Raw genomic sequence first — 25,493 nt, forward strand, 5'->3', positions numbered from 1 at the left:
AAAAAATCAAGACTTCATAAAATCCATTAATCAGCATTGTGTTGACATGACTACATTGTGTTCACATGATTATTTCCCCCCTTGACTTCAGTGGAAATTAGATGACAAGAGAAGGTATTTTGCTTAAACAAGATTGTCATTAGAACTGCAAACTCAGAGGTAAAAGGAATTTTAAAGAGTATTTCCTCCTGCCACCCTCATTCTACCTATGACAAAAATCAAAGCCAAGGAAGTTAAGTTTATTCCCCAAACTCCTTGATACCATTCTCATACTTTTCTGTTTTGTTTTTGTTTTTCTTACCATAATGGGGGTTGAATTCAAGGCCTCAAGCTTGGTAGGCGAGTGTTTTACCACTTGAGTCATACCCACTATGTGCTTTGTGTCTGAGTATTCTGACTTCTAGTCTAATATAATGTAGCATTTGTTCATAATTTCCTACTGAACTTTATGCTTACAGAGCTTTCTTTCCTTGATATTTCCAGAAATGGAAAATGGAAAATATTTCACACTGTTTTGTTTTAGAAGTTTTTCTTAAGGGTTGAAGGGTTTAAATTTTAAAAAAACAAAACTGGACTGTGATAAGGGTAAGTAAAAGCAATACAGTAGTCTTCCCTTAAACACAGAGGATATGTTCCAAGACCTCCAGGGTATGCCTGAAATCATGGATAGTATCATATCCTACATATACTATGTTTTTCTGATATAAACATAGCTATGATGAAGCTCAATTTATAAATTAGATGTAGTAAGAGATTTTAAAACAGTAACTATTAAGAAAGACTAACAATGTACTTAATAAAAGTTGTGTGAATGTGATTTTTCTTTTTCTCAAAACATTTTTTAACTTTTCCCTTAAAGGAAGAAATTTATGGTTTCTTTCTTGCATATCTGAATTTTTGCACTTTGGGGGACTTATCAAACACAAGTCCTTCAACACCATCACTGTCAATCTATTTACCTAGAGAGTTACTAAGTCACTAATGGGTGGGTAGGTTGTATAGCATGAATAAGGTTGAGAAAGAGATGACTCACATCCCTAATGGAATGATATGAGATTTCATCATACTACTCAAAATGGCATGCAATTCAAAAATTATGAATTGTTTATTTTTGAAATTTTCCATTTAATATTTTTGGACTGCATTTGACCATATGTAAATGAAACTAGAAAATGAAAGTGTGTATAAGAGGGAGGACTACTGTAATGAGAATTTAAAATTGTAAAGATTACTTCAAATAAGTTTATAAATATTAGAAATAAGCTCTTAAAACTAATCAGTTAGATATAACACTTACAAGTTATAATGATGACATGTAACCATGATCTGCTTATCTTCATCTTCCCAAGAAAGCACTCAAAAAAGCACAAAGCACTAGAGACCCAGGAGTAATTTCCAAATATCAGGAGAAAAGTCACTCTATAGAATAAATAGATGGTCTTAAACCAAAAAAAATCATCTGTGGTCAATTAAGCCTTTGTCCTCTAAAAGTTTTATATATACAGATGTATATATACATATGTGCATGTGCAAAAGAAAAAAAACACATAAAATGTTAAACCTATTTGGAAATCTTTAAGAATATGTAATCTGAATTGATGTTATTAATGTTGGTCTCCAAGATTTCTATTTTCCAAATATCATTAATTGATAAATTTCTAGAAACACTGTATCATCAAGCTAATGTGTTATAGTTGTGTAGTATGTAACATATTCCCCAGCCAGTTTCTTGGATTTTTGTGTTTTTTCATCAGTTATCAATTTTATATGCTTTCTTTCTATAGTTTTTTTAAACAAAGTTCCAACTTTGATCAAATTTAGAATCAATAAATATTTAGTCAGGTGAACAAAATATAGAAGATGACTACATTTGTTACGATACAATAAAATACATCAGTAAATCTCATGGATGGTAGCCTCCTGTTAGCAATATCCATTTGCTTATTTGCTCTTACAAGAATGGATGTGGTGTCATATGCCTGTAATCCCAGTTATTCAGGAGGTTGAGGCAGGAGGATCATGAGTTCAAGGCCAGTCTAGAAAAACTTAGTGAGACCCTATTTCAAAAATGAAATAAAAATAAAAGGGCTAGGCGCATAGCTCAAGTGGCAGAGTGCTTGCCTAGCAATCCTGAGGCCAAGGCTCAGGTTCAATCCACAGTACCCTCAGGACCACAAAAAACCAAACAAAATAAATAAAATAAACAAAAACGGATCTGAGATATCAAGAATTTTGGTTTTGTTTGGCTACCCAGTATAGGGGAAGAAATATGTATTAAAGCCAGAAAAAAATCAAAGTAAAACAAACAAAATAAAACACCTACTTGCATGGACAGGTAACACTGTGGTGCTTATTTATAAAGCTCCTGAACGTCTTTTAAACCTAAGGAACTTCAATTCAAAGAATGGTGTGAAAGAATGTAAAGGCTAAGTGATTACCAAATTAAACAGGATAATTCAGATATCACTGTTTTCAATTCTCCTTCATCTTCATTTACTTTTATGAAACTTCTTATCATAACAAACTCCTACTACCTTAACTCCTTTGGAGAAAAATACCAAAATGTTCAGTATCTGTTGAAATTCATAGATCCCCACATTTTGAAGCTGCTTTGTTCACATAATTAGCTGTCTGCTGATGGTGGTTTTGATAACCATGGTATCTCTTACCAGCCCTTCACTTGGTTTGATATTTGCCAGCTGAATCACTTCCAGGTGAGCAGACTGTGAAACAAGTGGATCTGATGACAGGGATATGATGTGGTCACAGACTCCAGAAAGAGTTTTACACTGGAAGCAAAATGAAAGAAAAACATAGTAAATATATGTTTCAGGTAACATACGAATCACGATTTATTACAATTTTTAATGAGGAAAAATAAAAGAGACAGTAGAACATTAACTGGCATCTTATTCTGCAAAATCTATTTATGATGTATTTGCACACAATACAGACAACACATATTCTAAATTATGGATATAAGAACTATATGCCAGAATATTCATAAAAGTTATGGTCATGTATTATTTCTGTTATTTGCTGTATCACACCTGAAATGATCACCTCTAAACAATATTAATGATCTGAAAATCTCTTCATAGCAACCATCAAATAGAACTGAAGGGAGTAATATAACAAATTTGGTGTCATTTACTTCATGATCAGAAAAAATTTAAAAAATTGGCCAAGGTGAATCTCCCAAATTTGTTTGGTGAACTCTTTTTACTTATTTGTCTAGACTTTCTTACCCAAGGTTATCTTTGTACAAAATTGCCCACCCCCTCCAGGCAAAGTTTATAATAACCTCCATATGTTTTCTCAGTCTTCTAGGAACAGTTTGAAAATCTATTACTATGTTATTCTGAAGTCCTCTGAAGCAGGTTCCATATTCTACTAATCTCCAACTTCTCTCCCTCACCCAAATACCATTCATACCAGGTAGACAGATCCCAAAACATACAAGGCACGCAATAAATATTAGCTGATTGTGTCCCAGCTGTGGAAATGCACATATACATGAGTGGAATGAACTGAAGAGCAAATAAGTGTTAGTAATTAGTAGAGAGTCTTGACTAAGAACAGAAAGCTAGTACTTTAGGTAGAACAAATCCATTATGTTAATACAGAATAATAAATAAAAATATATGTTATATCCACAATGGTATGGCTAAAACTTAGACATGACCCAATCATGAAGAAAGTAGAATATGAGTGAAAAAGTTTTAAATATACTATAGTAAAACATGCTAGCCCTCAAATGCTTCAGACACTCTCATTGTTTTTACTGAAGCCTGGTTTCCATCATTTGAGTTTATTTCATTTAGTGAAGAATTATCATTTTGCAGGAATCAAGGTATAATCTCTGTTTTCTCCAATATGTTACTTGTTCTGTGATCCTTGCATTTGTCTACTGTGAAAGAGATAGTTCCCTCTGCCTGCCTAGTCACGATAATACTATTTATTTCATTCTGTCTTTGATTCATCACATCAGTATGTGCTATGCTCAGCTTCTCCACACTACAGAAATTGCCAGGCTAAATTTCCCTCTCTAATGACATTCATTCTTTTTCTATCTGCTTCTCAAGGCTGCACTTTAATTTGGTTATCAACTCCTAAACACAGCCATTAGTGACATGATACCAATTCCTATGGAAGGAACATGGGCTTGATATGAAGGCAGATGTATGTAATCACCACACTGACAATGACTTACTCTGTGACTGTTTTCCTCAGGTAGAAAATTAAATGAGGTATATACCTTATCTGGTTTATACACTAAGACATGTATTTTTTAAAAAGCCCAATATGGCTCCTATCCAAAGATACTAAATAAATGCTTATTTTCTCCTGTTTGCTTTCTTTACCCTCAAAGGGCTCAATTCTTACACATGAGATGAATTAACTCACTATTTTTAACTCCATGACCTTGTTGACCATTTTATAATGACCAGTACTCTCACTGGCCAGTATAGTTGCATGGTCATGATAGAGAGCTCCTATTTCTTTCCTGTCTCTGATGTTCAGGTGCCAATGCTTTAGAGACAATGAAGTTATTTACCCTGAAATGCTTCTAGGCAAAGTACCAAGATGAGCATCATCTCCCAGGAATAGGGAACCCTATAGGGCCAGCCTAGTGAGAGGAATCTGTGCAGTCTCACAAGGGCCTGCACTTGGTTTTATACTCTGTCATTGCTGTCTTGGAATTCTTTGTTGTTATTGAATAAGGTGTTTCGCATTTCTATTTTTTACATTAACAAATTATGCAGCCCATAGTGGGATCTTGTGAGTTTGTGTCTGAGTGTGAAAATGTTCATTATCAGGCACAGATGAAAGGACAGAAGAGCAGCACTTAAACACAAACTGGTTAAGGTTCAAACTGCTGCAGTTCAAATTGCATGTTTGATATGAAAACGATAACTTGACAGATTTAAATCTTTTAGCTATCCCTTCCATCTTCTATGTGGCTACATTTTCATTCTTATTTTCTCTTTATCTCAAGAGGAGAGAAGATAATCCTGAAGGGGTTTTATATAGGGGTTTTACTTAGACTACATGCTAATATGAAGATTACTAATCAATATGATAAAAGAACCCTTTCAAAAAAATCCAATGTATAAATAAGCAGAAAGGTAATGGATATACATGAATGGCTCAAACTGTGCACATTACAACACTGAGGGCAATAACCATGCCTTCATTAGGCCATTCATGCATTTAACAGTCACTGAGTATCTGCTATTGGAATCAAATTACTACTATGTTCAAGGATTTCACAATCTGAAACTGTTTCTGACAGTGTAGTTTTTTGTCTTTAACATCACTTACATTAAGCATGCCACCCGTATGTTCCGGCTAACAGAAAAGAAGCAATGACACCCAAGAACTTGTTATGAGTTAAAATTAGCAAACCAAAACTCAGGATCTTCAAATCACTTACTTCTAAATTATTACATTTATCCACATTAAAAAGCTTAAAGGTTCTAAAGCTTATTGACAGTATCAGTCCTGTTACTAAAGCTTCCAATCACTTGAAGGAATTCCAAGACACATGATTTGAGATCATTTTTTTCAATCTTCCTAAATAACACTTGGGGATCCTGAGAGATTAAGCAAACTACACAAGTCACACAACAAAGTTAATTGCAAAGTCAAGGTTAAAACCCCAAATTCCTGCCTGATTTTATAAATAAAGTTTTATTGGAATCTAAAAAAAAAGAAGGTGAATATGGGTTGGTACCAATGGTAGCGGGGAGGAGGTGAGGAAAGGGCATGGGAGGGTGAATATGGTGCAAATATTGTGTACACATGTATGTAAATAGGAAAATGAGACTGTTGAAACTATTCCAGAATATAGTTTATCCACTATAAACTATAGTTTATGGATAAAGGAGAATGGTGGAGGGGGTGAATTCAAATATAATATATTTGATATATTATAAGAACTTTTATAAATGCCACAATGTACCCCCACCCAGCACAATAATAAAAAAGTGCTTTAGTTGTAAGGTCTTTTAAAATGAGAGAAGAAGGATATAATAATAGTAATAGTAATAATAATAATTGATAATAATAAAGAACATGTAATAACTAAAAAAATTCCAAAGTCCTGATGCCCACTCAATGCAGTGTTCTTCCCACAATGACATGGTACCTCTAACCATGAACTCTTTACAAATGATGTGAATCAGACAAGTTAGGTGGCAAGACAGCATCTTATATTTAACTTATCAAAAAATTGTTCTCATAATTATTCTCTGTTGGCTCCTAGTTTCTTCTTGACTTTATTTTTAAATTTCCATTTTTTGTGTTTCTGAGTTGAAACTTAAATTAATGACAGTGTATTAGCTATTTATGCCTGTGTAACGAATTACTACAAATGCAGAGGAATAAAATAACATACTCTTATTCTCTCTCAGTTTCCATGGTTCAGGAATCCAGGTACTGGATCCAAGTCCCAGATCCAGGTCCCGGGTCTGCTGCTTAGGATCTCACAAGCACCTGCAACAAAGGTGTCACCTGGACTGAATTCCTGCAGGGAGGCTTAGGTAGAGAAGAACCTGTTTCCAAGTTAATTTAGGTTGTTAGCAGAATTAATTTCCTTGTGGCTGTGTTACAAAGGTCCCCATTTTCTTGCTGGCTGTCATGCAGGGACTGCTTTCAGTATTTAGGGGTTGCTGATCCTAGATATATGGCAAACTCAATTGGCCTACTTATAACACAATAGCTAACTTTTTCAAGGCCAGCAGTAGATCTTTGCCTTCTTTGAGCTTCTTAAAGGCTCACATGAGGTTAGATCTATCCAGGATAATCTCCCTTTTAATTATATTAAAGTCAAGTGAGGGACTTTAAATACACCTGCAAAATCCCTTCACCTTTGCCACAGAACAAAACTGAATCATGGGAGTAAAATCCATCATATCCAGTGGTCTCAATCACACTGAAGAATTGGCAATGGTACATCAAGAGCAGAGATGTTGGGGGCTATCTTAGAAGTCTGTCTACCACATACACCAATTGAAAATATAACAGAGAGAAAAGTCACTTAAATAATATGCCTGCAATTTATGACCTTAGAATTAAAATTTTAAATCCTAGAGTGGTACCTGTAGAATGGTGATGAAGAACCTGGGGCTGAACCCCGTTTACCACTTACTTGCTGCATGATCTTGGGCAAGTTACTTAATTCTTCCAAGTGTCTGAGTTTACTTATAAATACAACTGAGATAAAACAGTACATCTCTCACTGCATTATGACGAGGACTAAATGAAACAACATTAATATTTAATGAGTATTTGTTATATTCTAAATATTCTTCTCAGCCATTTATATATATTAACTAATTTAATCCTTACAACCTCACTTAGGAGAAAATGTTGTTTTTTCCTATAGTACAGATTGAAAATTCAGACATAAAAGTGTTAAAATTTTGCTCAAGATCGCACAACTTTTAAATGACAGAGCCAAGTTATAGCCAGGCAGTTTTGCTTCCGTTCCTGCTTGCTTAACCACTGTGCTTAGTTCGTTACCTAGCACATAACCATCAAAATTTAATGTTTACTGAGTCAAACTCTGAGATAATACTACAGCTTAAAAATTTCACTTTAAAATATTAATCATCTGAAAATGATGAGGTCCTTGCCAAAATAGTGTGAGAACATCAGTCTCACATGTGCACCTTCTTTGATGAGAAAGACACTTTCAATTTACATCCAACTACTACTTGAGACGACCTTATCTGAATTAATTAGTACAAGAGGCTCCACTGTCCACTTACAGTTGAGCGATTTGAAGGTATCATGATAAGACATAATCATACTGTGCTAGTTATGAATTTAATAACTCATGGCTCCAAATTCACCACTTCAGTGCTTGCTCTGTTACATTAGACTGGACACTAAGCATTTCCTTCTTTATAGTGGGCAAAATGTTTATGTCAGTAGAGGGCACTGGAAGGACATTGCAGGGGAAGTATGCTTCTCTTCCAGGTTCCATGGGCTGCATTTCATTTTTTCTTGCTCCTGCTTTAGAGGACATTAGTGGTGCATGTGTGTGAGGACATCAGGTGGTATTCTGCTCCACTTGTACACCCAGACGATATATTCTTCAGTGACACTGCAGCCTCAACCTAAGCCGGTAACCATTTGACCACCACAGTTCTCCAGACCACTTACCTACAGCAAGTACCCCATCTCTTTCTATACTTGCCTGGCAGCTGTGGACCAGTTCTGGCCTAGGCAAACCAGTGAGACTACAACCACATCTTCTCAACCTTGAGGAGGACATCTGTTAGGATGTCCTTCCCTGGGTACTGTGCTCTCTGAGTTCCAGAAAATGGTTTTGAATTCTCTTTAAGTCTTTATAGATACTCTCCAATCATAATTTAATAATTATTTACATCAAAGTTCCCTTGTTTAAGTTACTGTGTACTTTCTGTCTCCAGACTGATTCAACTACCATAAAGAAACCTTTACATTTACACTGACTTATCTTTACTTAAAAAAATCCATAGTATCCCTGATCATATATAGAGTGGTTTCAGAAAAAGATAGTTGTCCAATTTACCACTTCATGTGTTCATTCTCCTTTTTCAGGAGTTAGTTTGTCAACAGAGAATTCTGGCATTTAAACCTAAGAACTCACAGATACTCCAATCCTGCAACTTAAATCAGAGAAGCTAATTTAGCTTGTTCACAGCTAGTAAGTGTCAAAATGGAGTCATGACACCAAATCTTTTAACTGTCCAACTAGTACCCATATTCTTCATTACTTGACTATTCAACAAAAACAAAATACTATCTGATGACAAGGGTTGTACCCTCAGAGTCAGTATGAATATGAAAGAATTTTGAAATGTATAATATGTTTAACAAATACGTTACCAAGAACACTCACATAAACATACTGCTTATGTAAATCATAATAAGAAACACTAAAATCAGATTACCTTAATTCTTCATATAGGTCACATTCCCTTTAGTATATGCATGTTCTCTTTTTGTCATAGGAAAGACAAACATTTTCTACTTCTATCATATTATATTTGGGTTTCTCCTTTCTGGCATGGACATTGTGGTGAAATGGATTTATAATTAAAATAACTTACAATGCAATTAAACACCAAAGTGTCAAAACCTGAATATAACAGAATAAAAAACTCAAGAAAAAACTCATGATTAGTTCAGTAATCGTGTTAACATATATCTTTAGGCTGGCCACAAAGACAGCAAAGTGGGCCAAGTTAGAAGGGTTCTATTAACTATGTAATAGTAAAGCAGCATTTTATAATTTCTATGTATAAAATTCAATATTAGAATTCATGCTTTAATGAGCATAGCCAGAATTCATATGTTCAAATGCCATTATAATCAAATGTCAACTACACAAAAAAATCCAGTTTGCATTTGGTCAACGAATACAGTTATGAAAGGTGTCCAGGCTATAATTGCTGAAAACCAACTTTTCACAGCATCAGGGACCTTCTGAAGACCAATATATAATTATTTTTATGGATTTTAAGTCTTAGAGTATCACCACTTTCAAGAAATCTCCAAAGATTAAATATTAATATTATCACTTTTATTTCATTATGGGGCATGATACTACCTTAGTACTTAAATGTATTCTCGAGGTTTGGGACAATTAGAAGAGGAAAGCTATGCTTATATAAGGTATAGATGTCAGGGCAAAGAGTAAAATGAGCTCACTACTTCTTTCTCTTCTAGACTTCGGTTTACATCTAACTGTTGGTGGTTGAATGTGGTTTAAGCAATTTCTAGTCTGGATAGCAGAGAAGGCATAATAATCTCAGCTTGGAGCTTTAGGAGTAAAGAATTCATAAATTTAAAGACAGGAAAAATCTACACAGAATGTTTAGGAAATAAAATAAATACTTAACATGAGAAAATATGCCTAGTTTATTATCAAACCTAAATAAATGAGGAAAAACACTTTGGGGATAAAAGAGAAAAAGAGATAGAACATAAACTGTAAAGCACTATACCACTAAAAGATCATCTTAACACTAAAATAATAAAACAGGCATTCAGTCTATTTATTCTTCCCCTTAGTTTTTACAAAGAACACACTGTTGGTTAACATAAAACGTGTATTTGAGCTCAGAACAATTTGATTTAAACAGTATGACTTTAATGATTATGCATGGCCTGGGATTTCCATGAGTTTATCAGAGTTGACAAGTGCTCCAGGCTCACCAATGAGAGCAGCGGGGCTGCAACAAATACAGTAAATCTGCTAAAGCCCAAGGTCTGAAATGGCTTTTCCAGATGCAAAGGCTGCAGTGAAAGGTGGGAGTGAAAATGGAATACAGAAATGAAAAGAGCTCTAGATTCTCTGTAACTAATTTACTATGTAAAACGAGAATCTTTGCAGAGCAAAGCAGATGGCCTCCAACATGCCAGGGAATGTGTAATATAGGACAAGGTCTAACGGGGAAATTTCAGACCAACAGAGATGAAATACAGCACTATAATCACTTGGACAGATAGTACATTGACTATCTGTAGCACCTTTTGTCTTTTATAGCTGCAGTCTTGTTTTTTCTTCCATTATACTTAATGGCAATTTCCAAAGAAACCCATGCCATTCAGTCTCCTTTTATTCATTGTCACATTTAATATTAACAGACATCCCTGCCCAACACTGCAACCGACTTCCATTTCTACTAGACTTTTTGGTCTTCAAAGACCTCTATTTTCTAATATTAAGCAGAAACAACTCTCTCTACTTTTAGAAATGAGAAAAGTGAAAATGAAAATCTAGACTAAGCATTGTTTAACTCACTTTTGACTATCTTACTATGTGCAATATAAAGTTATTCCTTAAAAGCCATTAGAATTATTAATATACTTGAATAAATATACTTTACTATTTTTAATTATAAAAGTATTGTAACTAATTGAAAAACTTGGAAAAATACCTGAAATAAAAATATAATAAATATTAATATTACAGAATACTTTCTTTTAAAATTTTCAATGGTAATGACTCATTCTGTATTTATAAATGTTTACTTAGCATTATCAATTAGAATCTTTCCATTAACTTGGCATATAAATATTTAAGGTATCTTCATAAATAAAATTTATTCATAAATTATAAATTCCAATTTCAGATAGCACCTGTGAATAGTAAATATTACATCCTGTAAATTTATCATAGTTTACTGAAGCATTAATCTGCTATTTTCTAATTTTTATTACATATAATGCTTCTATAAACACTTCCTATAAACATGTTACTGTGTTCTGCTTATTTTTAGACTAGATTTCTAAATGGGTATAACCATATGGACTCTGCAGCCAGATTGCCAGAGTTTCAATCTGATCTTAAATTCTTTCTAATTATGTCACTTCATGAAAGTTACCTAACCTCTCTGTGCTTCACTTTACTCATCTGTAAAAGATGAGAGTAATAATACTTGCCTAATAAGGTTTTTGAGAGGACCAAATGATGATACCTGTTGAGACTATTCCAGGAATGGGGTAGGGGTGGTAAAAGGAGAGCAGTGGAGGGGGTGAATTCAAGCATGATATATTTGATACATTGTAAGAACTTTTGTAAATATAAATGCCACAATATCCCCCCACCCAGCACAATAATAAAGGGAAAAATAAAAATAAAAACATAAAAAGAGTACCAAATGAGTTAGTTTGTACAGAGCACTTAAAATATTACCTGAAGCATAGTGTAAATGCTACATTAGTGTTAAGAAAGAATATTTCTGAGCCTTGAAATCACCTAAACTTGCTTTCCAAAAAGTTTGGTGAATACACATGTAGCTATAAACGATGTCCATTCTATTTTCAGCAAGCTTCTTATCAGCATTTGGATGTGTTTAATATGTATGTGTGTGTGAATTGATAGGTGAAAATTTGTATTTCATTACTGTTTTAAAGGAAGTCCTTGTTATCTGAGGATAAGTGACACTGGGAAGTGCTAGTACCCTTTGTGATTTAATATAAGGACACAAGTTTATCCTTTTAAAAAATACATAAAACCTTATGATATGTGCATTATCTTTTTGATTTGTCAATAATAACCCCACTTAAAAATAGTAGTTTGTACTTATATATACTTTTTTGTTCCTTATCATTTCATCTGGTTTTGCTGTTCACCTATAATCCTTTGTTATTCTGTACTTTTCTATTCTAGAGTTCAACATTCTTTGCTTCATTTATTTTGTATTATTCAAATATACTTCTCCAAAAGATACTGACTTTACCTTGATGATCTACAATTACCTTTTGTTTGCTTTCACACATGAATGATAATTTAATTAGATGTAAGCAATTTTGGCCATTGCTTTTCTATTACAAATTTACAAAATTTAATCCACTGTCTTATGGCAATTATGATTTCAAAGTAGAGGTCAGAATACGATTTAATTTGTTTCTTTGAAATCAGACCCTCTATCACTGTGTTCTCTCTGGTTGAATGAATGTGGTTGCTTCTTGCTATTCAAATTATAAAATGTTACTAGAATACATCTTAAAATTGTTATCTTTCTAACACATTTGATGAGTATTCCAAATTTCTATTCCTACATTATTCTTTTTTTTTTTTGGTTTCTATTCCTTTGTTCCTCAGAAACTAACAGTTAGGGTGGGCTAACCATAATCTAGTCTCTATAGCTTTTATATTCTCTCACTTGTCTTTTTCCTAATTTGCTAAACATTTTAGTACTATGGTGTTAAAATCCATTTTGTGTGTGTCTCAAATTTTCTGCAATATCCAATCTGTTTTTATACTGCTTTCAGCATGGTTAAATGTCTAGGTTTTTTTTGGGGGGGGGGTTGGCACTGAAGCTTGAACTCAGGGCCTCACACTTGTTAGGCAAGTACTCTTACCATTTAATCCACTCTGCCACACTTAGAACTATTTTATTAGTTCATTCTGCTCTCAAGTTATAAGTGGTCTCACCTTCTTTATAGTATGATATCCTTCTTAATATAGGGATTTTTAAATTCTTACTGAGAACTAAACAAATGTTCTTAATAAGCTAACTTCATAGGGCAGGGTTATTTCAATATTATATTAGAGGACACTTCCTCTTCTCTTCCCCATTCCTTTTCTTTACTCTTCCTTAAATATAGGCATTATTCTGGAAAAAGACACAAAATCTCACAGTTTTCCTTAGCTCTCTATTTAAGTTTGCCCAGGTGTTGAAGGTTGGAGTTCCTGTGGTATCACAACTTTTCATAGGTGATCATTTCTCCTTCCTCTTGACAATTGTTTACACTACCCTCCAAGCTAAATAAAGATTCAGTCTGTTGCATAGTTCTTCAAATTATTTTCTTCACCACAAATATACTTCCTTTAAACAAATGTTATACTACATCTACTATTTGAAACTTGCTTTTGTTTCATATGAAAATATTGATTTCAATCAATATAAAGATATTTTATGTGATCCAAAATACTTTAAAATCTGAACTGACATTTAGAGTCCTGTGAATCTTTGCTTCCTAAAGTTCCATAAAAAATTTCAAGGGAATTTTGCTTTTTAAAATTCTTCTAGTGGAAGTTGAGCTATCTTTGCAGAAAGAATCCAGGATTTTTTTTTTCAGTTGTACTGGGGTTTGAACTCAGGGCCTCATGCTTGCTAGGCAGGTACTCCACCACGTGAGCCACTCTACCAGCCGAAGAAGCCAGGATGGGAAGCAGAGTGATAACATGGAAATACAAGTGCTTTCTCAGCTGAATTCACTGGTTAATGTCATCCATTGCCTCCATCACCATCAGACAAGATTTTTAAATCCTTACTAGCTAGAATGTAAAATTGTCTAAAGTAAACATATGGTATTCATTTCTAAATCTGTTTGATATTATTTATGTTGTCACTCATTTGTAACATCAAGTAGCTCAGAATGATATTATTAGGAATTTATTTTAAAAATCTAAAATTAGCTAAATTTTTAAAAATTAAAAGTACTTTTTAAGTATTTTAAAATTATTTTGAACTATGATAATATTGTGATTTTATTTTATTTTTAATTTTTTAATACTATGATTTTAATACAATTTCAAACATTGTTTTAAAACTTTAAGGAACTTGTTTTCTTAGCATAACTAATTAAAATTCTATCTACAACCTTTTGTAGAAGAGCAATCTCACAGTAATCTTTTCATAATTTAAATTCATTTTTGTTATCGTGTTACATGGAAGAGTCTGAAATTTTTTCAGAAATAAAGTTTCACATTTTTGCAGTCCTTTGAAGATTTTTTTCTATGAACTATTTACATTCCTTTGTTAACATTTGAAAATCAATTACAGATGTGCATTTGTTTCCTACTACCCCCTATATTATATGAACAAATGTAAAAATATATACCATACATTAAGTGAAAAAGGCAAGGCAACGAAAATCATGGATATAAAATCAAAGCCTGGAGTGAAATTAATGTATAAAATAAATACCTAGGATGCATTTGCCACCTATTTCAACCTTTAAGTTTCTAGCAGCCAATGCATATGGAAAAGCACAGCTGTTGTTGTTTGGTTTTTTTTTTCTTTATACCAACACCAGAAAAGAGATTACTCTTGAGAAATTTTACAAAGAGAAAATGGTAACACGCACATTGACCTCAATAAGAGCCTTGAAGTAAACACAATGAAGAACCTACAGCAGCATGCCAAAGTCTAATTCAGTGAATTCAACACTTCAGAAGGAACAGTCATTGTTGCAGAAAATTCAATGCCAATGAAACAGTCACTCAAAGGAAATAAAATGTAGGGCAGAAAGGGTCTGTTTGTGTTCCTTAGTTATTAAAACAACAGGCACAGCTAGACAGTAGCCTCAAGTTCCATGGAAAACAAGACGTACATTTCTCAGGGAATTAGAATTGGTAGCAACTGACAGATCTGGAAAGGAAATGGACTTTGGTATTAGATCGGTGTTCAAACACAATACTTGAAACAAAATAGCTTTATATTTCTGACCCATGGTTTCACCATCCATAAAATTGTGATTAAATGAGATATAGGCTGAGTATCAAGACATTTCAGAAGAGAAATATTTTGGATTTTTTTCTCTTTTTGGAATATTTGCAAATACATCGTGAAATATCCTTGGGATGGGATCCAAGTCTAAACATGAAATTCATGTATGTCCTACACATACCTTATGTACATAGCCTGAAGGTAATTTTGTATAAAATTTAACTATTTTTCTTAACAAAACAATTTGTGAACATTGAATCATCAAAAAAACAAAGGTCACTATTTCAGCCACCCATGTGCACAATATATGGTTGTTTGACATCACTCCTTCCTGACTCTAAGTTTATGTGCTCATCATTAAGCAACTATTTTATTACAATTATTCATACATAAGTACATAACCATAAAATATGAAATACTATTGATGCAGTGAAAAATAATGTGTTCATAGTAACTAAACAGCACAGTTAGCCTCATCAAAAACCTGCTATTAACCAATAGCAACAACAAGCAATGGCAGACATTTAGTCTCCACCTATGACGTTGTATTTTAATTAAAAGGTTATTATAGACTGTATTTTATAATTTTAGGTGATAAAAAAGACATTGGAGGCAGCTAAGGGATCAGAAAGTAGGTCCTCTAGTGATGAAGATTGATTGATAGCTTTTTAAAAGAGTAACTTGCCTCATTAACAACAGTTTTTGTCCTATAAATTTCTCTCAGTTTTATAAATAGTTATTTCTTGTTCTGCAATAAATACACACTGCTCTAGCCCTTCAATAATACCATTACACATTTTCACCATGTCATCTATCGGTTCCTTTCTGCAGTTTCAACAATGTCATCTTCATCGTCACTATTATCATGATCACCTGATTCAGAACCATTTTCACTATTTACCATCAGTCAATGAATAGAAAACTGGAGCCTCATTATGATGTTAAAGACTTCTTTGGTATCTACTATACTGAATTTTGTCATGGCTTCATATCAGCAAAACTTAATTGTCACAAGCTTTAAAAAAATTAATGCTGTGTCTTTTCTTAAATTTCTGCAACTGGCCTACTGAATATTGACAGTTCCCTTCAAATTTCAGCTCATGGTGATAGAGCTTTGCTTGATTCCTGATAAGCGTACTATTAAGTGGCATGTGATGTCTGCAACACTGACGGCTCCACTTTTTCATCACAATAGAGATCTTCTTTTTTTCTGTATGAAATATTTTTGTATTTTTCATTAACTTCTGTTCATCACTTTCAGCATGTAACTTCAGCAATTCACCCTTCTATTTCTTCAGGTAAAGTATGGTAGTCATTCCAATAGCATATACTCTGCTACAGTAGGTTTCCTTGTTAGTCTGAGACCAGATCCATGTCCACACTCTTCAACAGCTTAACTTTCTATATTATAGATGAACATAAATGCCTGTTTTTTTCTTATGCTCTTACCCACAAAGGTATCTGTAGACCTTTATGGAAATTCAACAATATATTTATAGCATAGCAGAGAATAAACAAATAAATCATAACCAGTAATGCATGTAGGTATGACCTCAAGTGGGGCATTATGAGGAAACTGCTGTTGGCATATCTGGTCTGCATACATGTCATTTTATTACCCCCTGTAGGTATGCTTTCATGGTGGAATCTGGGCATGCAGCTGAAGACATTTGGGAGAGTCATTTTTTTCTTTCTTTTTAAAAATTTATTCATACGCGCATACATTGTTTGAGTCATTTTTCTCCCCTGCCCCATCCCTCTCCTCTTCACCCCTCTCCCTTCCAGGCAGAATCTGTTCTGCCCTTTTCTCCAATTTTGTTGAAGAGAAGACATAAGCAATAATAAGAAAGACATAGCGTTTTTGCTAGTTGAGATAAGGATAGCTATACAGAGAGATTCCTAGCATTGCTTCCATGCACAAGTGTATTACAACCCGAATTGATTCATATCTACCTGACCTCTTCACTACTTTTGGTCACCTTCCCATAGTGACCGCTGTCATTTTAAGGTTACTATATTAGCTCCTCTACAGTGGACACATCAAACACTTTCAAGTTTTGGGTTTCCTACCTTTCCCTATTCCTCATGTATGTGTTCTCCCCTTAGAGTGTGACCCATATCCAATAATATTACTGCATTTATTTTATGTCTAAAGTCCACATATGAGGGAGAACATATGACCTTTGGTCTTCTGAGCCTGGCTAACCTTTCTCAGAATGATGTTCTCCAGTTCCATCCATTTACTTGAGAATAATAAGATTTCATTTTTCTTCATGGCTGAGTAAAATTCCATTGTATACAAATACCACATTTTCCTAATCCATTCATCAGCAGTGGGGCATCTTGGCTATTTCCATAACTTGGCTATTGTGAATAGTGCTGCAATAAACATGGGTGTGCAGGTGCCTCTGGAGTAACCTGTGTTGCATTCCTTTGGGTATATCCCCAGGAGTGGGATTGCTGGATCATATGGCAGGTCTATGTTTAGATTGTTAAGAAGCTTCCAAATTTTTTTCCAGAGTGGTTGCATTAGCTTGCATTCCCACCAGCAGTGTATGAAGGTTCCTTTTTCCCCACATCCTTGCCAACAGAGTCATTTTTGGGGTGATGTTGAATAAACTGTGTTATAGGCCTGAGTTCTGACTGTGACCTATCACATGCGGTCAAGGTGTGGAGTTTCCACTTGTGGTGTCAGTGTTTTCTCATCAGTGTTCAAAATGCTTCAGATTTTTGAGGATTTTCAGATTATTACTCAAACTGTAATATGCCTATAGAATTTAAGTGCATACTTGGAATACATAGACCGTAAATAAACTTTTGTAATTTTCTATTCTCCAGACAGTATAGTTGGATCAAAAGGGAGTTAGTGGTAATATTTTCCCTCTTGGACTAAGGAGGATAAGAATACATTAGCTGTTCACTCTTGAGACTATACTTCTGAGATAATCCTAATAAATCACAGAGGCCATCGCTGCTGTTTAATCAGTATTATTTATGTAGAAGATAACACAAAAGGAACAGTAATGCTATACTGCTAAAATTCTGAATTAATATTTCCCCAGATTTAGGCAGATTTTAGGCAAGATGTTTAAGATGCTCCCTCTCCTAAATACAAAATATTTTTTGTGAATATTCAAACATTTCATAAATCTCAAACTCATAAACTCAAAGTAGGATTAAAAGAGGCAAGGCATTATGGATCTTTATCAAGTAGTACCTGATAGTTACAGAAGTGCCACAATCTCACACCAGAGGTGAAGAAGCTGTTAGGACAGACTAGTGGATTTACAAACAGAAGTAGCAAGCTCTTTACTATCATGAAAGGAGATGCCTTTCTGCAAATAAATTGTAGCCATACCCATCTCTAGTAACAAAATATTAGCAAAGGCATTTGTTTCAATAAATATCAGTAATTTCCAGTTGGAAGGTTGTTTGATAAGCAAAGGAAGTTTGATTATTTCATAAAGTATTTCATCCAGGTGATGATAGAGGTGAATCACTCCTATTGTAAACATAACACCTTTCTCTGACTTCCTTTTGTGACAGATGGCCAGTGAAAATTCCTATTTCACATTCTCTCTGCTCTAGATTGTTTATTGTATTATATTTCGACCTTGCTACATATTAGAAATACTAATCATATTTTTCTATTATATGATTGAATGGCTATAACACATTTTGATTCTTTTGTAGATCTCTTAAAAAATACACTTACCTGATTTTTTTATTGTGCCTTACTGTTTTTTTTGCAATGTAGCCTTTTATTTAATTACTAGTTAATGAAAGAAATATTATTCTCTAATGGGGTTAAAAATAGATCCAAATATACTTACCACATGAAGAATTTTATTCTCTGTTTCATACACAGTACAATCCTGAAAAATAAACATATACTATGTTAAAAAAATCAAGTATTTCTTTAAAAATATTTTCTGAGGAATTTTATTATACTTTGAAAAAAATAGAAAAATCTTGACATTCCAAGGAAAAATAATAGAAAGAATGGGAATAATAACTTTTTTATTTTATCATTTTTACATTTACTCCTATGTATATACATTGTTTGGGCCACCGCCCCCCTCCAGGGGTAACCTTTTTTTTTTTTTTTTCATTTTTCTTTTATTATTCATATGTGCATACAAGGCTTGGTTCATTTCTCCCCCCTGCCCCCACCCCCTCCCTTACCACCCACTCCACCCCCTCCCGCTCCCCCCCTCAATACCCCGCAGAAACTATTTTGCCCTTATCTCTAATTTTGTTGTAGAGAGAGTATAAGCAATAATGGGAAGGAACAAGGGGTTTTGCTGGTTGAGATAAGGATAGCTATACAGGGCATTGACTCACATTGATTTCCTGTGCGTGGGTGTTACCTTCTAGGTTAATTCTTTTTGATCTAACCTTTTCTCTAGTTCCTGGTCCCCTTTTCCTATTGGCCTCAGTTGCTTTAAGGTATCTGCTTTAGTTTCTCTGCATTAAGGGCAACAAATGCTAGCTAGTTTTTTAGGTGTCTTACCTATCCTCACCCCTCCCTTGTGTGCTCTCGCTTTTATCATGTGCTCATAGTCCAATCCCCTTGTTGTGTTTGCCCTTGATCTAATGTCCTAGGGGTAACCTTTTTTGAGACAGAGTTTTGTCATGTTGCCCAAGCTGGCCTTTAACTAGCCATCCTCTGTCTCAGCTTCCTGAGTAGCTGGGATTACAGGTATGCACCATCATATCCAGTTTTTCAGAGGGAAATTTTTCAAAGTAAAGTTTAGTCTAATTCATTTCACAAACTAACAAAATATTTAAAATTGAGTCTCATGTACAAAAGGAAAAATCTGCTACAAATATAGTCATATCTATGTCTGTATATACTTACACAATGTCAACTCATAATAATTAATTATGAATTACGCATACAGAGGAGCCAAAGTGAAGATAACATACTTATATCTGGAAAAATGTACTTGTACTTACATCTGAATATGGAAGAGTTCAATTTACAGAAATTAATTTTCAAACACAAGTGCATTGGGAAGAGATGATTTGGGAAAAGCTGGGAAGTTGCCCAGATTCTCCATGCTGCTTCTATAGCTTATTTCAGTTGCAAAGGCTCCAAGTTTTCTTATTTGCCTACCTTCCCAGAATCAGAGGATATAATTAAATGTTCAAATTTCAAACGGATCCTACTTAAGGAAAAAGTAAATTTGTCCTAAATGTATATACTACTAGTGGTATACCAATCATACAGAAAGTAACTATTTAACATCTCTTTAAAATGTGTAATTGATGCATTTTTCTTCTTGAGTCCACAAATATTAATCAATTATGCTAGGCATACAAGGATGAATAAAACATGGCCCCTAACTTACAAAAGCAGAGTTTAGGTAGACAGACATAGAAGTCTGAGATTTTCATGCTTTTTCAAGTTTTCATAAGTTCAGAATAATTAATGTTGCAAATTATTAAATTGCAAATAAATATGTAAAGGGGAAATCACATTTTTAAAATATCAATATATTCTTACTAAAATTTAACATGACCACTGGGCTGTGCTATACATTAGTCTAGTCATATTTCAAAATTTGTAAAAACTTTCATCACCTGTGGCACAGTGACTGAAAAGATTACATTTATAGTCCTAGATTTAAGATTCTTTGAAAAACGAAGTACTGATCGTTCAACAACTTTGACGTAACTGCACAAGATAATCACAGGGAGATACATGAGGTGGCTAAGTTTTTAACCAGTATAAAAATCTTTCACATCAAGTATTAAAATAAAAAAAATTTAAAATAAATAAAAGTAAATTACAAAGGAAATTTAATTAAAATTTCAATGATAATTTGTAGGTGTGTAAGCACTCACATATGTAAAGTTATTAAAGCTTAAATCTGTACTAAGACATTTAAGATACCTTCAATTAGTATAATAGAGGGACAATTATGGGACTAGAGAATCAAAGGAGGAAGCAACCACTGCTTTAAAATATCAGTATAGGTGGCCTTATTAAATTTTTTAGTATAAATTAATTATACAAAGGGATTTCATTTTGGTATTTACATTCATGCATATAATCTACTTCCATCAAATTCATCCTATTGGTCTTTCTTTCTTTTTTTTTTTTGGTGTAATATGATACTTAAACTCAGGGCCTCACACTTGCTAGGCAGGAGCTCTATCACTTCAGCCATTCTGCCAGCCCCTATTACTATTTCTTAAATTCCTCCCTCCTCCCTGCCTAAAGTTGGCTTTTAACTGGGTCTTGGAAACAGTACATCCTTAGGCAGAGAAAATAAAGGCATTGCTGCAAAAGCAATATACCTACAATCAAACTACAAAAATACATATGGGACTTAGGGAGTGGGTTAAAATGCAGAGTCCCAGTTTTCATCCCTGGAATCTACACACTCAGTAGGTTCTGAATCTCCACTCAGATCCTTCAAGCTGATTTTTTTTATGCTATTGATTATATTCTCTCTTTTTTATTCATTTATTCACATATGCATACATTGCTTGGGTCATTTCTCCCCCCTGCCCCCTGCCCCCCTCAGTTCCAGGCAGGTCCTGTTCTGCCTTTATCACTAGTTTTGTTGAAGAAAAGAGACAAGCATAATAAGGAAGACAAAGTGTTTTTGCTAGTTAAGGATAGCTACCCAGAAATATTCCTAGCATTGCTTTCATGTACACATGTTATGACCCATGTTGACTCATCTCTAACTGATCTTTACCCTGGTTACTGATCCCCTTCTCATGATAACCTCTGTACCTTTAAGGTTTCTATATTAGCTCCTCTGGAGTGGGGACATCAAACGCTTTCGTGTTTTGGGTTTTCTGCCTATTTTTTATCACCCATATGTGCTCTCCCCTTGTCATGTGATCCAAGTCCAACCACATTGCTGTATTTGCCCCAGTCTAAAGTCCGTATATGAGGGAGAACATACGATTTTTGGTCTTCTGACTTGGCTGACCTCGCTCAGAAAGATGTTCTCTAGTTCCATCCATTTACATGCAAATGATAAGATTTCATTCTTCTTCATGGCTGAGTAAAATGCCACTGTGTACAAGTACCACATTTTCTTGATCCATTCATCAATAGTGAGGCATCTTGGTTCTTTCCATAACTTGGCTATTGTGAATAGCGCTGCAATAAACAAGGGTGTGCAGGTGCCTCTGGAGTAACCTGTGTTGTATTCCTTTGGGTATATCCACAGGAATGGGATTGCTGGATCATATGGCAGGTCTATGTTTAGATTTTTAAGAAGTCTCCAAATGTTTTTCGAGAGTGGTTGTACTAGCTTGCATTCCCACAAGCAGTGGATTAGGGTTCCTTTATCCCCACATCCTTGCCAACACATGTTGGTGGTGTTTTTGATGATGGCTATTCTAACAGGGGTGAGGTGGAATCTTAGTGTGGTTTTGATTTGCATTTCCTTTATGGCTAGAGATGGTGAGTATTTTTTCATGTGCTTTTTTGCCATTTGAATTTCTTCTTTTGAGAAAGTTCTATTAAATTCGGTTGCCCATTTTTTAATTGGTTCATTGATTTTAGGAGAGTTTAGTTTCTTAAGTTCCCTGTATATTCTGGTTATCAGACCTTGTCTGATTTATAGCTGGCGAATATTTTCTCCTACTCTGTGGGTGCTCTCTTCAGTTTAGAGACCATTTCTTTTGTTGTGCAGAAGTCAAGATGATTTTGATAAAGATGGTACTTTGAGAAACACTTAATCTTTTTACAGGATTAGTATATGACAGAGGACTATCAAACCAAACAAAAATTATCATATGCAGACTTCACAAATCACTAAACCTATTTTCAAAATTATCTGCTGGCTTACTTTAAACACTTCTCAGCTATTTAGAAAAATATATTTTAGTTACACATTCCTCCAAGTTATTAATTTTTCACCCTGTAAACTTATTTCTTTAATAGCATACTACTTTGAATAGCTACTTCTACTTGTTTGTACCTCTACCCTCTTCTAACCAGACTGGCTTGTTAGTTATTGAGAGCCACAGGCTTTCACAAAGGGTGAAGACGTGGCATATGAAAAACCAAATAACAAAATGAAATGAGACAGGCAGTACATATTAACCTACTACTTTATACCAGAGAGAAGAATAGATACTAAATGACTATGCTTCATTTTGTTAAGCAATAATTTTATGGAATTCATTTTATCATGCTAAATATTTTAAAAGCCCTAGGTATTTCAGGGGATTCATTTTATTAGTAAGTTATTTTGTTTCCATTAAAATGTGATTTTAAAATATGTGCTTCTTAAAGTGTGGGTTTTATTAACACTTCGGGCCAAATCTTTTCCCAAAAGATCATACTTCAAGTTTTAAAAAGAAAATTGCACTGCCTTTAGGGAAATCCATATTTTATAAATCTATTCATGTTATGGAAAGGTACACTGCTGACGTTCTAGTTATTTCTAGGTTAGGATTAAATTTAGATTTTTAAAAATTGCATTTAGAGCTATTACACTATATATTCCCTGGAATTCTCGTTTGTAGCTCAAACATTTCTTTTTTGTTCTTTTCCATACACTGCTTCTATAAACCACTAGATACACATTTAATGGATCAGATTTCTAATGAAAATTTATCTATAATAATGAGAGACGCTTCTTCAATTTTGATCTTTTTCTTCTTCAAAATATTTACTTACACAAACATTGTCCTACAGATGAGCTATTCCCACACAGATCATAATCAGCTATCCTTTTGGTGAACAATGATTTAATTGCTAAACTGAGAAAAATATACAGAAGAAATTCTATTCCCACATGTTATTAATGACATGGAAAGACCTGGTCACCAAGTTTTGGATATCTGGGGGTCATAATGCTCAGAATATGCAGTACTTCTCATTAACTGTATATTATAGTCAGAAAAGCAGTACATGGGTTACACATAGAGATAGTGAAAGGTTATATGCTAATATAGTTGAACTTCATGGAACTTTATAAATGCCACAAATTTTCATGCCTCATCTTAGCACACATATTATACTTCTACAAATCATAAAACACTTTGCTTACAAACAATTTTATCATTTATTTATTTTTATTTCCCTTATTCATATGTGCATACAATGATTGGATCATTACTCCCCCTTCCCCTCGCCCCCTCCCATCCCCCACCCCCTCCCTCTCACCCCCACCCCCTTGCTTCCAAGCAGATACTGTTTTGCCCTTATCTCTAATTTACAAACAATTTTAAATGATTGATCTATATAAACCTTTGATAATGACAGATTCATACCAAACTCCTGAGTGTATTCTGTTATTAAGCTATGTCTTTATAGGCCCAAGTGACTAACTCATGCAGTGAGTTAGTGTTATACTCCTTTTCTTTCTGTTTTGATCCACTCATTCATTCATTTATTCATTCCACCAAAATGTTTTTTGGTATCTTCTAAATGTACTGTCAGGCACTATTAGGTAATCAAAGGTAAATTAAACTTGGTCTTTGGCCATCATGATTTCATTACTTAGTGAGAGAGAAAACATTCAAATAATAAAATGTAGACAAGGTTCTATAAACAAGAGATAAGTTCTGATTTGCTAATTGTGGAATAGCTATCTGGAGGGAGCTGTCCTTAGATGGCTTTCAAACCTGGAAATTGGGAATTCACAGTAAAAGATCATTTCAGGTTGTATGAACACACTGAACAAAGACAAAACCAATAAAGAGTCAGTACACTGATTTGATGACAGTATAAGGTATATGGGGGGAATGCAGTGGGAAAGAAAGCAGAGTCAATAATAGGAGTTATACTGTGTGGCAAGTTACCAATGCTTAAGCTGCAAGAATGTTTTTGTTGTTTTAAAGTGAAAATTTTTATTTTTCTGTATCAATCCAACTTCTATTTCAAAGCTTCTCCTTCCATGGTGGACAAAAGTTTATTAATTGATAAATTATTAATTGATAATTTCTCTTTCCTTGGGAAAGGTTTGAAGTTGGGGCAGCCTATCCAATACTAAATTTGATGGGTTGATGTTATGCAGAAGTGTGAACTGTAAGTGTGTGTGCATGTGCATGCAGGTGTGGAGTTACGATGCTCCAGCTAATCTCCCATAGCTATCTATCTCTTCTTATTCCTTTCATCATGATCTCTTAAATTATGGGAGTAAGTTTGGTGCTATGTCTCTGACATGGGACTCTGTATAAAGCTGTCTATCTTTCCAGACATACTAAGTATATGTTTTACGTCTAGGAAGGAACATTGCTCTGATACAAGGAAATGTTTTCAGATGTTTGAATATGGGAAGATGGGATTAAATTTGTGTTTATGAAAGTGATGCAAAAGTCAAAGATTTGGAAGGAAGAAAAATTAGAGTTAGGGAAATCAGTTGGAATACTCTTTCAATAGAAAATATGAACTGAGCTTACGATGATGGGGTAAGGACAGGTGGATGTCATATAGGTAGCCAGAAATGGGAGAATTAGATGACAGATTGATCACATACAGAGGACAGTGGGGAGAGCAAATTTAAAATTTATTCCAGGGGTTCAAGCCTGGACAAATGGATGAAAGGCATA

The 25,493-nt window shown here is 34.1% G+C and overlaps 1 protein-coding gene across 5 annotated transcripts in view; it reads right to left on the reverse strand.

Annotated features, from left to right (window-relative positions):
- Positions 1–25,493, reverse strand: part of Cnksr2 (connector enhancer of kinase suppressor of Ras 2) — a 258,842-nt gene that overhangs the window by 142,942 nt on the left and 90,407 nt on the right. For all 5 annotated transcript variants that reach the window (XM_074063315.1, XM_074063313.1, XM_074063312.1 and 2 more), the window contains exons 5-6: positions 18,794–18,835; positions 2,670–2,789 (exon numbers count right to left, since the gene is read on the reverse strand). In XM_074063315.1, coding sequence (XP_073919416.1) covers positions 2,670–2,789; positions 18,794–18,835 — 162 coding nt within the window. The remainder of the gene's footprint in view (positions 1–2,669; positions 2,790–18,793; positions 18,836–25,493) is intronic.

The sequence above is a fragment of the Castor canadensis genome, chromosome X (genome assembly GCF_047511655.1).
Source record: "Castor canadensis chromosome X, mCasCan1.hap1v2, whole genome shotgun sequence".
Taxonomy (NCBI): Eukaryota; Metazoa; Chordata; class Mammalia; order Rodentia; family Castoridae; genus Castor; species Castor canadensis.